This window comes from Monodelphis domestica, chromosome 1 (genome assembly GCF_027887165.1).
Source record: "Monodelphis domestica isolate mMonDom1 chromosome 1, mMonDom1.pri, whole genome shotgun sequence".
Classification (NCBI taxonomy): domain Eukaryota; kingdom Metazoa; phylum Chordata; class Mammalia; order Didelphimorphia; family Didelphidae; genus Monodelphis; species Monodelphis domestica.
In genome coordinates, this window is record NC_077227.1 from 499,288,589 (window position 1) to 499,306,201 (window position 17,613).

The 17,613-nt window shown below is 36.9% G+C and overlaps 1 protein-coding gene across 7 annotated transcripts in view; it reads left to right on the top strand.

The window, feature by feature from the left end:
- The window catches only part of BCAS1 (brain enriched myelin associated protein 1), a 99,342-nt gene that overhangs the window by 55,387 nt on the left and 26,342 nt on the right, over positions 1 to 17,613 (top strand). For 5 of the 7 annotated variants that reach the window (XM_007475701.3, XM_007475705.3, XM_056812932.1 and 2 more), the window contains 2 exons: positions 413 to 454; positions 10,016 to 10,210. The exons of 1 other annotated variant lie outside the window; for it this stretch is intronic. In XM_007475701.3, the coding sequence (XP_007475763.2) occupies positions 413 to 454; positions 10,016 to 10,210 (237 nt within the window). The remainder of the gene's footprint in view (positions 1 to 412; positions 455 to 10,015; positions 10,211 to 17,613) is intronic. One more of the 7 variants, XM_007475709.3, reaches the window with a different exon arrangement.

Sequence of the window (17,613 nt, forward strand, 5' to 3'; positions counted from 1 at the left end):
GTTGTAGATGAGAAAGATTAATCTAGTGTCATTGTGTAGAATGGATTGGAAGTCTAATGATAAAGAAGAGCTAGTTAGGGAGCCATTTAGTAGGAGAAAGTTAAAATATAGAGCAGAAATGGAAAAAAATCTTAAAAGAAATATCAATAGATATGGATGATGGATTAAACATATGGAATGGAGAAGAATTCAAAGATGGTCTCCAAATTTTGACACTTGATGAGAATACTTAATACATTAGCACAAAGAGGGTACTTTGAAAGTGGAGTTGCCTAAGAAGTGATTCTTTGGGGAAGGAGGAGATATTTCAGAATTCTGTTCAGGCTGACTATTTCCTTCACCTTTTCTCTCTCAGTTATAACCCTGACCTAACCACTCTCATTGAATCTTTTTTTCTTTATCTTTCCTTCAGTCAATTAAAGAGGAAACAGTTCCCAAAGGTGCAGAGGAAAATGTAAGTTAAATGTAAAATAATTTAATCATTCATTCAGATTTCATTCTTGACCTTCTTGGTCCACTGGGTATCATCCTCTGGGGTTGTTTGTAGTTGCATGAATTAGATAAAAAATATGGTAGGTTCTTTCATCCTTTCAGAATGATCATTGGTATCCATGAGAATGCAAGGGCTTTGATGAAAGTTGTAATCTTCACATGGGGCCATGTTAAGACCACGTGTTGCCATTGCACGTTCTAGGGCAAATAATTGCCTCCACCTGTAATCCCCACTACCAGAAGACTGAGGCTGGTGAATTGCTTGAGCTCAAGACTTCTGAGATGCAAAAGGGCTAATATCTATTGAATGTCTGCACTGAACAAATATAGTGAGTATCTGGAAGCAAGAGACTACCAAGCTATTTGAGTAGGGGCTAACCAGTCCAGGTCAAAAATGGAACAGATCAAAGCATCCATGCCAATCAGTATTTAGGAATATATTTGTAGACTTTTCAAGATAAGGAGATCCAGTCTAAATTAAAATTATTACATATGTCTGTTTCTTACTAGAATTCATTATCATTCAGGGACTGAAAGAATCTACCAAATAGAACAACCTTGCTCAACCTTATCTTTGGGGACATTCACTTGCTTCTCTGTTTTTCTCTATCATTCTTATTCATTCACTTCCTCTTGATCAAGTACCAATCCAAGTTGGGTCATAAACTTAAGTGGTTTGGGCCATAGAAGGATATGAACATCTATGAACAGCTCACACCAAGATATTTCCCTGGTACCAAAATCAGGCTGAACATTTGGAGGCACTTGAATTTCAACTAGATGTAGGCATCTTTATTCCATTACTTCTTTGGCCATTTGTCTAGATGTGGGGAAAAGGGGTAATGGTTGATATTTCCAGAAGGGTAGATTGATGCCCAGGGGAGAACAGATCAATCCCAAACCTCAAATGCCTTCCATCTTTCAATAAAGCATGCCAATGAAGATAAACAAGCTTTCCATATGATCCAACATAGTGTCATTCCCCCAAAGGAAGAATAGTCCTACCTAGAGGTGTTTTATAATTGGTGAAAAGTCAATAAGTGGTGTAGTGGATAGAGATTCAGATGAGTCGGGAAGCCTAGTTTCAAATCTGGTCTCAGAGACTTCCTCACTGTTTGAACCTGGGCAAGTCACCTTATCCCATTTGCCTAGCCCCTGCCCTTTTGTCCTAGAGTTGTTACTGGGACAGAAAGTAAGTATAATAATAATAATAATAATAATAATAATAATAATAATAGATGCTGACTAAATTCACAGCTGTTCTTGCAAAAAAAAATCACTGTTCATTTTGAAAAAGAAAATTCTAGATGTTCATTTTTCCCTGGCTCTTTCTGGGAACTTCCTAATACTTGATCCAGGACTCTTTTATCTCAGGTTTAGTTAGTGTTAGTAGACCTGAATGAATGTCAGAAATCCAAACAATTTCAAGAAATGCTGTTTCTGGAATAATGGAGATACGAACAGATGTTTCTTTTTGTGAGTTGCTAGGAGTATGAGGAGGAAAAACATTTTGACCTGCTCTTTTCATGACATTGGGCTATGTTCTTAGCTAAGTCATGCAACCAAACCAATCAGTCTCTTAATCCCCAATTTCTCAGGATCCTCCCATTTTTTTCCAGGAATCCAAGATCTTTGGTTATTTCAGTCACCTGTAGGCAGGAATTAAATGTTTCTTCTTGACCATGAACTTTAAATGAAATGATTAATTAAGGCCAGAAGTTGAGTTGGCAATGCACACTTGAACAGTCTCACAGAAGCCACTTCTTGTTTGAGGAGAAATCTCTTTTGGATGTTGTTGAAGGAGCATTTCATCCACTGGGGCTCCTTGATAACTTTTAAGTCTGGTTTCCAGAGCTCTGACAGAAGGCATTTCATCTTCAAGAGTGTTGTTTTTTTTTTCCAATATGAATTGAATGTGAAGTCATCCTTGTGGCTTGCAAAGTATAAATAACACAAGATGTACAAAAGCTTACAAAGAGTAAGAAAAGAAGCAAGGTGATTTTGAAAGGAAAAGATTCGACACAAAGGCAACCTTTTCCTCCCTATCCCACAAGATTTCTGCTGGTTTGGCTTTGAGTACAGCATTTCTATTTTTAGTCTTGAAATGTCTTTTTCTTAAGGATAATGACATGCCACTTGGATGAAGCCAGTATAAAAGCATGTGTTTTCACTGTGTTATGAAAAGCTGTTCCCCAACAAAATTATAAACAAGTAGAAATGAGAGAATCCTTGAAGTGAGAGGACCTGGGGTAGGATCCTAACTTAACCACATGCCAAACATGTGATTTGGGCAAATTGGTCATTTAACCTCTTAGGTTCTTGGTTTCCCCATCTGTTTAAAAAAAAAAAAAGATGGCATTAGAGCTAAAAAGAACCTCAATAGGTCATCTCATCCATCCCCCTCATTTTGCAGATAAAGAAACTGAGGCTCATGAAGTTTAGATGATTTGTACAACTTCTCAGAGGATCAGAAGCAAAATTGAAACCCAGATTCTTTGACTCCAAAGCAGAGGTCCTTAACCTTTTTTGTGTCCTAGACTCATTTGGCAGTCTGGTGTATCCTATGGACTCCTTTTTAGAATATCCATAAACCAAATAAGGTTATGAAAGAAACAAAGCTATTTGAAATACAGCTATCAAAATCTTAAAAGATGAAAAAAAATTCAAAGACCACAGTTTCAGAACTCCTGCCTGAGAGTACAATAGTCTCATAGTGTATTAAATTCTAGAGTTAGAGTCAGGAAGACATGACATTTACTGGTTCCATTGCCTTGGGCAAGTCATTTAACCTCTCAGAAATCTTTAGTTTCCTCCTCTTTAAAATAGGGATCATAATTCTCTATAACATCACCATATATGTTCCATATGAGTATAAACATATATATACATACACTATATACATTGTCACCATATATGTGTATGTATATGTTTATATATATTTATAGATCATAGAGTTGTTATGAGGATCAAGAAAAAAAATAGAGAAAATATTTTGTCAATCTCCCAGCTCTCTCTCTACATGTCAGCTTTGACATATTATTATTATTAAGGCCCCTTCCAGTTCTGAATTCTGTGACTCCTTCCAAGTTACTTTGAAGTCCATGAATAGAGAAGGCCTTCTAACCACTTCATATTCTCCCACCCTTGAACTAGGCTAGGAAGGAGAAATAGAGAAAACACTTCAGAGCTTACTACCTGACATGTTCACCAATATTAAAATTATGTTCAAAATACCCAGGCACTCCAAACCTGTTTGTTGGGAGGTACAACGATATAGCCAAAGAAACACAAAACTAGGAGTCAGAAGGTACAATTCTAGTCCCTACTCTGTTACTAATCTAAGGACATTTTAGGGACCATCTAATCTCTGTCCTTCGTTTTATAGAAAATGAAAGGAAAGCCCAGAGAGACAAAATGATTTCCCAGGTGACATAGTTGGGTGACACAAATGACAAATTGGGATTTGAACCCAGATCTTCTAACTCAAAATTTGACATTTCTCCAAATCTGGCCTCAGGCCATTCTTAGTTATGTGGCCCTAGAGAAGTCACTTAACTTCAGTTGCCTGGCCTTTACTACTCTTCTGTCTTGAAAGTAATACTTAGTATCAATTCTTTTTTTTTTTAACACTTACCTTTCATCTTAGAAAGAATACTATGTATTGAGAATACTATGTATTGATTCCAAGGCAGAACCCAGGACTTCCTATCTCTAAACTGGCTCAATCCACTGAGCCATCTAGTAGGTCCCTTTTAATATCAATTCTAAGGCAGAGGTAAGGATTTTTTTTAATCTACCATTCTTTCCACACTATAACACTGTCTCCTTAACTAGATTTTTTTTTGTTTGTTTATTTCACTAGCTTTGTGACCTTGGAAAAATCACCTAATTTCTCTAGGTCTGTTTCCCGACTTTCAAATGAGGGAGATGGATGAGATCATCTCTAAAGCTCCTTCCATTCTGTCATTCTTTGATTCTAAACTAATAAGAGACCATATGCAAGTAAGATAATGGGGGGGGGGGGGGGGAGTCCCATTCAAATTTCACTCAATAATTCTAAATAGAATTTTGCAACATAGAAAGTGTCAAAAATCCATTTATACAGTGGCAAATTGGCAGAGAGTATCATTTTCTATAAATAAACCCTGGACAATACTGAATGTGTAAACAACCTTAAGAAGAGGAATCATCCATAATGAATGAAACATGTTAGACACATGAAAAAATTTCTTTCTGGAACTAAAATAGGCATATTTGCCTAATACCTAAATTTTAAGATCATAGCATTAACATTTGTTTCCTGTCCTTGTTTAGTACGTTGAGAATGAGCAAATTTCTCATACATAATACTTTATTTTATGCACAGATATGCTTTACTAAACTCTTAATATATATATAAAAACAAACAAATTAAACTCTAATATATATACACATATGTAAAAAAGTAAACTAATATATACAAAACAAAACAAAAATATCAATAGAGGTGGTGATCTTATAAAAGGATGGTTTTGTTTGTTTACTAATTTTCCATTCTATAACAATTTCTAGTGATTTTTAGTTGTCCAGTCAGTTGAAGTAAGGTCTACCTTCCTCTCATTTAAATATAAACATCTCCAAGTACTTTCCAAGGAAAATTTTACTTTCTGGAGTCAAGATGGACCTGGTACGTCCAAGCTAAAAATCCACTACTGATGTTTCCTCCAATAATTTCCATTACTGAAATAAACAAAAAACTGATGCCTACTGAAATGAACCAATGAGGGGCAATTCCATTTGGATTATAGCTCAAACAGCCAGAGCCCCAGTCATAATCCCTGAGGAACAAATTGCAGAATGGTAATTAAAACCCTGCTTTACTGAGCCAGTAGAAAACTAATAGAATGAACAATTTCTTTCATTGGAATATATAATACTTTCAAGATATGAGTCATCACTCCCCTACCCCCCACCCACCCACAATTTGCCAAATAAAACTTAGTTTGCCTAATCTGTATAGATCAGGTTATCAGCATGTTTTAACATAACATTTAAAAATTGGAATGAAATTTTGGAGAGACAAAAAGAAACCCCCCATTCAATTGTGAATGGATTCTAAAAAACCTCTCTCTAATTGAAGTTCTGTTTGAACCAAACCTCTAAAGTCATAAGTCTGATAGAAACTTTTGAGCAAGAAATAGAATCTTTCCTTAAATGCAAAGACTATTTTAATGTATCTAACATAGCCAGTCAAGTTTCATGTATGTGTTGCATGGTTCCCAATAAAATGAGATAAGAGTAAATCATTTTAAAATAAAAGATATCTCATTTCCATTATGATTTGACCAGATGATCCTAGTTCAAACCTCAGGCATGATTTCAAATACAGCCTAGTTACTTGCTACTGGTATAACCTCAGGTGTATGATCTAACTTCTCCAAGACTCAGTTTACTCAACTGTAAAATAAGGCTGTTGGACGAACTAGTCTCTAAGGCCCCTTCCAAACTAAAATTTTGACCCTATAAATCAATTATCAATCAACAAATATTTATGAAGAGCCTACTATGTACCAATGACTCCAGATACAAAGATAAAAAAAAAAGTGAGTGATTCTTGCACTTAAGATTATTAAAATCTAATCAGAGGACATGAAATTCATTTAGAGGAATACACAAAATAAATAATCACAAAGTAAATCATGAGAGGGCAAGCAACTGGGGGTATCAGAAAAGACTTCCTGTAGAAGGTGGCTTTTGAGCTGAAACTTAAAAGAAGCCAAATGCTCTAAGAGGAAGGACTTACTCAGGGTCACACAGTTAAGAAGATGGATTTAAACTCAGGTCTTCCTGACTCCATGCCCAGTGCTCTATCCACTGAACTCCCTAGCTGCCTATGGTACTCAGGTTTAGGCAATTTCTGGACAAGTCATTTTCCCTGTTTGCTTCAGTGCCCTTTTCTGTAAAATGAGATGGAAATGGAAATGGCAAACCACTCCTGTACCTTTGCCAAGAAAATCTCAACATGGCTAAACAACAAATTCCTAAATCAAAGAAATAATAGAATTAGTACAAAAATGGGGGGAAATCCCATTATTCATAAAGATTGTTTTAAGGCTCAAATTGTCAGATATTCAAAGTATTTTATAAGCCTAAAAAGTGCTATTAAATGTCAACTGTCCTTAGATGAATGACACACTTCCTAAATTCTGATTAGGCACCTGAAAAAAATTTCCACCTAAATGAACTCTTCCCTTTGGGACTTAATGACTTGCCCAATCTGACCCCAGATGAGGCTACCTATCCAGGATTATTACATATTATTTCCCTTGATAACCGCAATATTCCAGCCAAGCAAACTTATTTGTTGTGCCTCCATAGCTAACCTTCAGTCTCCCATCTCCCTTCTTAAGAACTTTGGATGTATAATCTCCCATGCCTGGCATGTACTCCTTCCTCACATCCCCCTCTTAGAACCCTGAGCTCTTTTCAAATCACTGCTCAAGTACCATTTGGGTACAAGACTTTTCTTGACCTTTCTCCAACTTCTAACACCCCACCACTGAAGATAATTTGTATTTAATATGTGCGTGTTTTATACATACACATGTACATACTGTTTCTCCTGATTAAAAAGTCTGTCCTTTGAAGGCAAGGCCTGTCTGGGTTTTTTTGTTTTTGTTTTTGTTTCTTCAGGGCCTAGCAAAGTATCTGGCACATAATAGAGTCTTAATAACTGCTGGAGTGATGTGTTGATTATACCACATAGTGAAGATGTGGTCCTCTGTATTTATAAGTAGGGTACTCCTCTACTTTAACTGGGTGAATGGCTCAATTTGACTTCAGGGACAAGGTAACTATCATAAGGGCAACTAGGTGGTGCAGTGGGTTGAGTGCAAGACCTGGAATTGAGAAGTTCAAATCCAGCCTCAGACACTTACTAGCTGTGTAATCCTCTATAAATCACTTAGTCCAGTTTGCCTCAGTTTCCTTATTTGTAAAATGAGTTGGAGAAGGAAACGGCAAACAACTCTAGTATCTTGGCCAAGAAAACCCCCAAAGGGGATCATGAAAAGTTAAACACATCTGAAGGGGCACCAATAAAACTACCATAAATGAAAGAATCAAATCCAATATGTAACTGGGCCCTTAGGACATCTCTTTAAAAAGGTACTTTCCTCATAACAAAACTGAGACAGGAAATCTAACTATCACCCCCATTTTATAGATGAGAAACTGAAGCTCCCAGGGACCATGAGACTTTTTCTTAGTCTTGCAACCAAGTCTCAAATTCCCAGTTCTTCTCACTCTATCTGTTCTACTATATTCCCACTGTTCCTACACCAAGTTTATAATAGTAAACAGGTAAAAGAATACTTCAGGGGACAGCTGGGTAGCACAGCAGATAGAGGACCAGGCCTAGAGTCAAGAAGACTCGGGTTTAATTTGCCTCAGACACTTCCTAGCTATTTGACCTTGGCCAAGTCACTTAACTCCATTTGCCCAGTCTTTACCCTTCCAACCTAGAGTTGTTACTAGGACAAAAAAATGAAAGTTAAAAAAATATATTTCAGGCTTAATTCAGGTACCTCAGAGTATATATCTAAATCAACTCTGGAAGAAATAGATTTGAATTAAAATAGGCCTAGGTTAGGAGAGAGATTAAAATTATTGCAGATAATCCCAAACTCTTAATTAGAACCCTATAATACTTTGTTTTCATTGAGGTAGGGCCTGTTTTAAGAGTAAAAATACAAGAAATAAGTTTTTGGTATTGCCTACAGTAAAGCCTTTCTCTTAAATGTAATAATCGGATCTTTGGGAAAATTAAGGCTGGATTTTAAGATTGTCTATGCTATTCTAAAGCTGGCCATAAAGTGTTTCAGAGCTCTTTCCAGATCACCCATTTGAGGCTATTTTGGCAAGGTGCAGAACAGGCTTTTCTATAAAACAATTATGGAGTGTCTTCTTTTTACTTGGACAATAGCAGTTAGTAGACTTTTTAATTTAAAAAAAGATTGTTTTAAGAAGTAATTATTTCCTTTTTCCAACATGAATCAACCCTTAATAATAATAATAATAAATAGCATTCATGGTGTACTTTTATATATTTGAGCCTCAATTCTAGAAAGTAGATTTCGCAGTTATTGTTATTCCATTTTACAGATGAGGAAACTGAGTCTCAGAGCAATTAAATGACTTGCCCATGATCACACCATTAATCAATGTCAAAAGCAGAATTACACCCTAGGACTTTGCTTAACTCCCAAACCAGTCAGCTATCCATTATGACATTCTGACTATCAGCTTGAGGAGTTATGAACAACCATAGAATCAGGCACTTAAGAAGGAGGGTCTGACTCTGCCTCCTAAAGCCAAGCCTATTCCAGCAAAGGAGAAACATTACTACTGTCCCCTGTGTCTACTGGGCTTTTCTCGAAAAGGAAAAAAAAATGGTTCCATAAGACAAGCCAGGCCCATGGTTTCCCAGGAATCAAATGAAACCAGCAAGTGTCTGAGGCGTGATCCTGAGTAGGATACAGAATGAGGCAGTCAGGCAAATAATCACGAATTAAACTTGGAGACAGTCACAGAAGCTGTGTGCAACACTAGATTAAAGGTGAATTATGCCTGCCATCATGGACTCCCCTGGCTGGCCTTCCTCTCCTAGCAATCTGCTCACAGCTCATTAGGTCAAACACCAGGGGTGTGAAGCAATTTAGCAACGCTTGTCTTGACTAAACTCATTTCTTTTCTTGAAGCTCGGGCTCTGTTTAAGTAACAAGGGCAAATGATTGTATTTCAAGCCAAGGGGAGCAGGGAATGTATGAATGGGGAGGTGGAGTGAAATGAGAGGCTTTTCCACTATTCTTTCTTTGCTAAGGCTCAGAATGTTTCTACACAGCTGCTGCAGAACAATGTCTTTGAAAGCTTTGGAGGGGACCACAGACAACATCGCTACCCCTCAACCTAGGGCCTCTATTGTGAGACAGTACTTTTACCAGCTTCTACACAGTGCTGGCGTAAGTAATACCCATGGCATGGCAGATCAAAGAAGAGAGACTGCCATAGTAAAGCGGTAATAACAACTTTGGAATTTGGACTTGAAGAATCTGAGTTCAAATCCTGTCTCTGTTCCTTACTAGCTGTGTGACCTCTCTAGACCTCAGATTCCTCGTCATTAAAAAACAAAAATGGATTAGATGATATCTAAGATCCTTCCTAGTTCTAAAACTATGACTGAACTCTGTAATGTCCCACAAGGGACAGATGCCATCTTTCTAGCCCTCATTTGATTCATTGGAAATGACAGCTGCTATAAGCACTAAATCCATTTTCTTCGTGGTCAGGGGATGGCATCCTGCCAACAATTTACCCAAATCTAGTAACCTGTCTTGCTGCCTGTGTAGAAACAGTCGTTTGCCCACCCCAGAGCTGCTTGGTAGATCAAGTGTACATTGGTCCTACTAGTGCCAGGACTCTGTTTTTGAAAAATTCATGGACAAGTATTATTTTCTCCACCTTAACACTTGGTCCTCTCCAAAAGCAAAACAAAACCCAAACACAGGAAACATGTGAAGCACCAATAGAGGTTGTAAAGTCCGAGGAAATAGAAGCATCCTTACAAACAATAGAGCTGAATGAAGAAGAAGCTGTAAGTCCTGAGCCTGCCTCCGCCAAGCCCAACACAGAAGAGAGCAAACCACGGATAACCAACCTGAGGCTGTTTTTCAGACAACTGGTAAGCAACGAGCTCTGGCTAAGATGAGCATGAGCCTATCTTGATCATTCAGATGTGGGAAATGACCAAAAGTACTGGTTGCTATGATCCTTTCATTTAATCCATCTAAAATAGCAAAAATATGACTAAGCACTGTATTTGGTATGATGAAAAGGTGTATTGCCCAGCTAGGGTCTTCATAACTTATGACTAGCATAACTCAAGTTAAATCGATACAGATCAGAAATAAAAAAGGGAATTTTCACAGTAAGGACAAAAGGGTCTTTGGTCTAATTATGGTCTAACATGAAATAAAAACCTCACTTCATACTATTCCTTTTTTCTGGTATTTTTGAGAATGCAAACCTTTCGTTTCATTGGGTCCCCTTGTTAAAGAATCGGTCAACAGGTATTGGGGTTTATCTCCAAAGATGCAAAAACCAACCAACAAAAAATGAAATAGTCTCTCCTCAGAAAACTTACATTCTATTCAGAGGGACAGCATGCATTCACAGAAGTATATACAGAATAAATGTGAAGTAATTAGTCCACAAAGCACGTGCCAGTGGGAGTCCAGCAGTGTTCGTAATGACTGTTCTAGGAAAACTGACAGGAATCATTTTCTTTCATCATTGAGTTCTCAAGTGCTTTGTCCGAATGTGCTTCAGTCTGTACTGGTGAGCTCAGATGTTTAAAGCTTGCTGTTCATTGTTCAAAATTTCTTGTGTGGTTTGGGACTGAGGGATTTGGGTCAGGGTTAGAGATTTACAAGCTGAAAACATCCTTTGCCCTGCTTCCTGCAACACCAAATCACAGAATATCAGAGTTGGAAGGGACCTCAGAGGTCAACTAGTCCAACCTATAATTATCTAAGAATTCCCTTCTATAACCCTCTTCAAGAAATCTTTACTCCAAGCCCTTTACTTAAAGGTCTCTAGTGAGGAGTAAACTCACACACTCCACTTTGGGATTGTGCTAATAGTTGGGCAGCCTGACATTGACTCAAACTATGTCTCTGCAAATTCCAAATTCCACCCTCTGCTCCTAGCTCTGTGGCCAAAAAAGAAAAAAATATTTAATATTTCTTCCAAATGCCGGCCCTTCAAATACTTGAAGACAACTTATCATTTCCCTACTGAGTCTTCTTTTCTCAAGGCTAAATAGCAAGAGTTTACTATCCCTATTTTTCAGATGAGTAAACTATAGTTCCAAGGGATTCGATGATTTATACAGTCTTAGATTTTAGCATAACATGGAAATGTGGTTAGATTTAGAATACTGATTAAATTTGAACAAATTTAAATTTTGGAAACTCAAATTTGAATGTGGGTCAAATTCCTAGTCTTTCACGTTGTGTCAAGTCTGATTAGTTGTGTGAGCTTAGGGAAGTCATTTGGAGGTCCAATGAAACAGAGGCTAAAGCCCTGGATGGGAAGACAAAGCCCTGGGTTTAAATACTACAATGGATATTTACTAGGCAAATCATTTCACTTTTCTCACCTCTAAAATGGAGGAAATGATAACCCAAGCAATCCTCCAGTAAGGATCAAATAAGACAATATATGCAAAGTGCTTTGAAAAATCTTAAAATAGTATATAAATGTGAGTTATTATTAAGAGCTCTAAGGCCCAGCTTCTTCCCCTATAAAATGGAGTTAATAATGATTGTCCTACTTACCTCACAGGGTGATTGTGAGAAAAAAGCCCGTTTTAAAAACTTAAAGCACTATAGAAATATAAACTATTATTTTTATTTTTTATCTCAGACTCTGGTTTCTGGAGTCTGAGGATCTCGATTCAAATCCTGCTTCTGATACTTCCTACCTGTACGATCTTGAGCAATAATATTCCATTGATCTTAGTTTCATATAATGAGAGTTATCACAGATCTTCCCTATGGTTTACTCTCTAGACCTCTGAATTTCGGATCTTCTAGTAACTCATCATTCAATCAATAATTAAACATTTATTAAGCACCTACTATGTCAGTGTCAGACATTATGCTAAGCCCAAAAAGAAGCACCATATAGTCCCCATCTTCAAGGAGCTCACAATCTAATGGGGGAGACAACAGGCAAACAGATAATGTGCAACAGGATAGGTTGTTGTTGTGGTATTGTAGTTTAGTCATGTCTGATTCTGCATGATCCCATTTGGGGTTTTCTTGACAAAGAGAGTTTTTCCATTTCCTGCTCTAGTTCATTTTACAGATGAGGAAACTAAGGCAAACAGGGTTAAAAGTGACTTACCCAGGATCATGAAGCTAGTAAGTATTTGAAGTCAGATGAACTTAGCAAGATAAGTCTTTCTGACTCCAGAGCCTGGCACTCTATCTGCTGTGCCAATTAGGTGCCCTATCATTTAAGTAATGTGACTCATATCAGAGCACAGGGACTTTCATAATGAAACCTAAACATCATGCTATTTAAAGATCCCTTGCACATACAACAACAATAACAATAACAAATGATGAATTCAACTTGAAAGTATAGGCATAGCCTTGATTCTATTTTTTTCTCTGAACTGAAGTAATTCATAACAATTGAGACTGTGTAATTAATTATCTCTAACTTGACGGAATGTGAGCTCCTTGAAGGAAAACTATTTCCTTTTTGTCTTGGGAATTGCTAGTACCCACCATAGTGTCTAGCACAGAGTAGGTGCTTAAGTTGAACCTGTAAATTAATTGAGTCCAAGATCCTATTTACCCTGCTAACCTAGGAAACCAATCAATTAATCAATAAGTATGTATTAGAAAAGCACTTCCCTACGTAATCTCTCCCTGATGGTGTATGCTGCTTACATTCTTTCCTAGAAGAGATTCCATCAATCTCTTTTCCTAACTATATTCATTTTAGCCTTCTAACCACACTTTAGACACTAACATCTCAGGTTCCTCACCTCTTTCTCCCACTGCACATACATATCAAGAATTAAATAGACAAATGAATCAATAAACATCTATTAAGTGTCTGCTAGGTGGTAAGTGCAAAGGGGGATACAAAGGCAAAGGGGAAGCCGTTCCTTAAGGGCATTATGATCTAGTGGGAAGAGGGCAAGGAAAAGAATTAGCCTGTAAAGTGCTTTGCAAACTTTAAAGTGCTAAATAAATGTTAGCTATTATTATGAGTATATTCAATACAGATACAATTTTATATGATTTTGGAAGAAGGATACAAGTAGCAGGAAGTATCTGTAAGGGTCACATGCAGAAGATACTGTTTGAGCTGAGCCTTGAAGCAAGCTAGGGATTCCAGGATGCTGAGGGGAGGAGTATTACATTCCAGGAATCAAGACAAGAGGGAGAGCGCCATTTTTAAGGAAAAGTAACCCTAGTTTGGCCCCACAGTAGTGTGCATGAAAGAGAAATCTATAATAATAATAATCTTTATATAATGTCTGGAAAAGTAGGTTAGAACCGGGTTGGAAAATGTTTTACATGCTAAACAGAGAGATGATATTTGGTCAAGTAATTATTATCACCCTTCATACTCAAAGAGGACCAAAATGACATCACTGTGTTGGGGTCAATGTGTCTGACTATGGCTAATCAGACCAATAATACAAGCTTTGAAGGCTCTACCACAAGTCAGGTTCAAAGAGGCCATGTGAACATTTGAGTTGGAGATGTCTCAAAATTTGCAAATCTCACATTTCTTTTAAGCTACTGCAATTCTGCTTTATTTATGGAGCATAACACCTTTGATGTGTGCATGCCATGCTGGATGGTCTGGTACCAGTGTCTTCCATGACTTACAATCCATACCAAAGTTTATCAGAGAGACCTTGAAAGTGTCCTTGTATTGCTTCTTTGGACCTCTTTGTGAGCACTTGACTTTGTGGGAGTTGTTGGTAAAATAGTGTTTAAGGCAAGCATATATGTTTGGCATTAATACAATGTGGCCAGCCCTTCAAAGCTGTGCTCTCTGCAGTAGAGTTTAAATGCTTGGCAGTTCAGTTTGAAAAAGCACCTCAGTGTCCAGTTCTTTATATTGCTCAGTGATCTTCAGAATCTTCCTTAAGATGTTTCAAATGGAAACAATTTCGTTTCCTGGCGTGGCTCTGGTAAACTGTCCAGATTTCCCAAGCATACAATATCAAGGTCAAAGTAATAGGGAGCCATTGGAATTTACTGAATAGGTGAGTGATATGATCATACCACACTATAAGAATATCATTTTGGTGGCAACGTGTAGGATAGACTCAAATGGGGAGATATTTGTGGCAGGAAACCCAATTAGGAGTCTATTAAAATAATGTGAGTAAAAGGTGATGAGGGCCTGAACTAGAGCAGGGGCTATATGAACAGAGATGTTGTGGAGAAAGATTACAAGATCTAGCAACAGATTAGATATGTGGAGAGGGTTACAATGAAGAGTCAAGAATTGCAATAGAGATTTCAAGTCTAGAGGACTAGGAAATAGGAAAATTTCATAGAGGGATGAAATCAGTTCTGTTTTGGACTTGTTGAATTTGAGTTCAGAGAAGAAATAATATCCCATTAATCATCCTAAGTTTAGAAACTTTTAAATTAAGAAAGAGATCAGAGATTTCTTATAGATCTACTAAAGCTCTCAAAATAGCACTGTTAGAGATCAGTTTCTGAATCCTAAATAGATCAGAAAGATTTTTAAATAGATTTTTAAGAGATACAAATATTTGTAGAGCAGGCAGGCCTTTAAAACTTTGCCAAATTTAATAAAGCAGCTTGGTCTATAACCTACCATCATATCTTACAGCACTGCTACAAGACAACCAAAATGATAGATATTGTTCAAATACATAGCAATCGGGTCATCAGGTAGTAGAGAATGAAACTGTATGAAACTCATCTTCTGACTGCTTTGGGTGTTGTTGAAATCTACTCCTTCCCCAAATAGTAGGATAAATAGCCATCTTGCTGTGGTTCTTTTGTGGCTAAATAACTGAATGTTTAAACTGGTTTGATATTTTGGGCAGAATATGATTAGAAACTGCTTTTAGAGGAAGAGAAAACCTCAATGCTGACTATTTTATTTTTGTCTTATGTTTAATTCCTCCCTCTCATTTTTTTCATGTTTCTAGCTTCTAAATTTCTCTATCTTTCCAGTTGTACTCAACTAATTCTTTATATGGGATGTGTTCTTGATAGAGTAATAATTGTTTGACTTGTTTTAAATAAATTTTGAAAAATAGATTTTGTTTTTCAATCAGGAACAAAGGATAATAATGCTAAAGTAGTTCCAAATTATGTAGGGTCTTGAATGCCAAACTAAGGAGTCTGAACTTTTCTGAGTAAGCATCAAAGACCCAATGAGGAATCTGAGCAGAGGAGTGGTGTGAGCAGGTCTGTGCCTAAGAGATTTTTATCTGCCGTGATGAGAAGGATGTCCTTGGACCTGTCGGTTCAGGGGTGAGGAGAAAGCATGCATTTTTGGAAAGATCAAATAACAATCAGCCAATAATTCAAACAAATGAGAATAAGGGTTTATGTTAGGGTTGTGGCAGTAGGAGTCAAAAAGAGGTGCCAGATATTTTGAAGATGCAAATCAGGCCTTACAGATGGAGTTCTATCAATATACTATTATTTATTTTATTGTTGTTGTATATATATATGTATGTATATATATGTATGTATGTATATGTTGTATGCCACAATATCTCTTTTTCTTAGAACCTTGAGTTCTTTAACAACCATTTCCTAAATCTAAGATAAAAAATTTCACCAAATATGAATCTTAATTTTGGAGATGTCTTAAAAAATAACACTGGGAGGACAGCTGGGTGGCTCAGTGAATTGAGAGCCAGGCCTAGAGACAGGAGGTCCTAGTTTCAAATATGGTCTCAGACACTTCCTAGCTGTGTGACCCTGGACAAGTCACTTAACCCCCATTGCCTAGCCCTTACCACTCTTCTGCCTTAGAACCAATACTTAGTATTGATTCTAAGATGGCAGGTAAGTGTTAAAATAATAATAATAACAACTGAAGAGATAGCCCTAAAATTCAAAGAGCTTGTTGATTCCATGGACACCACTCAGACTCAGTTGAAAACTAATATGGAGGTTACACCTGAAAAAAGAGCATCATCTCTTCCCCTTCTCCTTTTGCAATTCCCAACATTTACATTCAGCTAGAACTGATTAATGTCCTTCTTTTTCATCCACTATATATCAAACCCTGGACAAAGAATATACTTTTTAAAATGTTCTACAGAATTCCAAGAAAAAATATTTGAAGGGAATTAAAGGGCTGCATAGAAGGGCTTTCTTTTTTTCTTTCTTTCTTTCTTCCTTTGAATATATTCATTATTAACAAACAGGCTTACCTTTACACCCTAATTTTGTTCCTCAGGTCAAATACCAATATACTGAGAAAATTTTTCAGGACAAAATAGTTTCCAAGACCTAGTCAATGACCTACTTATTGAACCCCATTTCCTTTTCAACCACATTTGCATTCATTTAGAAGAATATGAGCTCACCACAAACTTTAGGCATTTTCAACTGGAATGTTAAATAACTCAGCAATCTCTATGGGGGAAAATACTCTGAAATTCCTCAGAGTATCAGGAGATAGGAATGCAAGACACTTTGATAGAAATGTTAAAATGATCTCATTATTACCCAGCATTTGAATGCAACTGAATCAGTTAAATCCTATAATTAAATACAGATTGACCAGAACTTCTCCCATCCCTTTTTGCCTTTCACTATCAAGAATTAAAAGATAGCTAATTTTTTTGATGTTTAAATAAATTAATATAAATTAAAAATTTTGGAAGTAGTTGTTATTTTTTAACTAGAAGCCCAAGAGAAAAATAATTTGAAGATGGAGGAAAAATAGTTACTGTTTGCTATGATCCTTTATGACCCTAACCCAACATTAATTTTCCTGACTTTTCTCCAATAAAAGAATAATGAGAAAAGACACTAATTGCAGGACTAGTAAAACTATGCAAATGACTTAACAATCTGAATTTCCAGTTTCCTCTGTCTTTTGAACTCCAAGTCCATATCTCAGAATTAGGATATGACATCTACATGGGGATGTCCTATGGATGCCTCAAACTCTTATATCTCTTAATCAGCTTTATTAACTTCCCCCCTAAATATATACCTAGAGCAGCTAGGTAGGACAGTGGATAGTGCACTGGGCTTGGAATCCGGAAGATTCATCTTCATAGGTTCAAATCTGCTTCAGACACTTACTAGCTTTGTAATCATAGGAAAGTCACTTAGCCTTGTTTACCCCCATTTCCTCATCTGTCAAATGAACTAAAGAAGGAAATGGTAAACCACTCTAGTTCTTTGCCAAGAAAACCCCAAATAGGGCCACAAAGAGTTGGGCAAAATTGAACACCAAAAAGACACATGCACCTCATTTGATTTTACTATTTCTGTGTCTGATTAACCTGTTAGAGACATAATGAGGAATGGCAGTCAA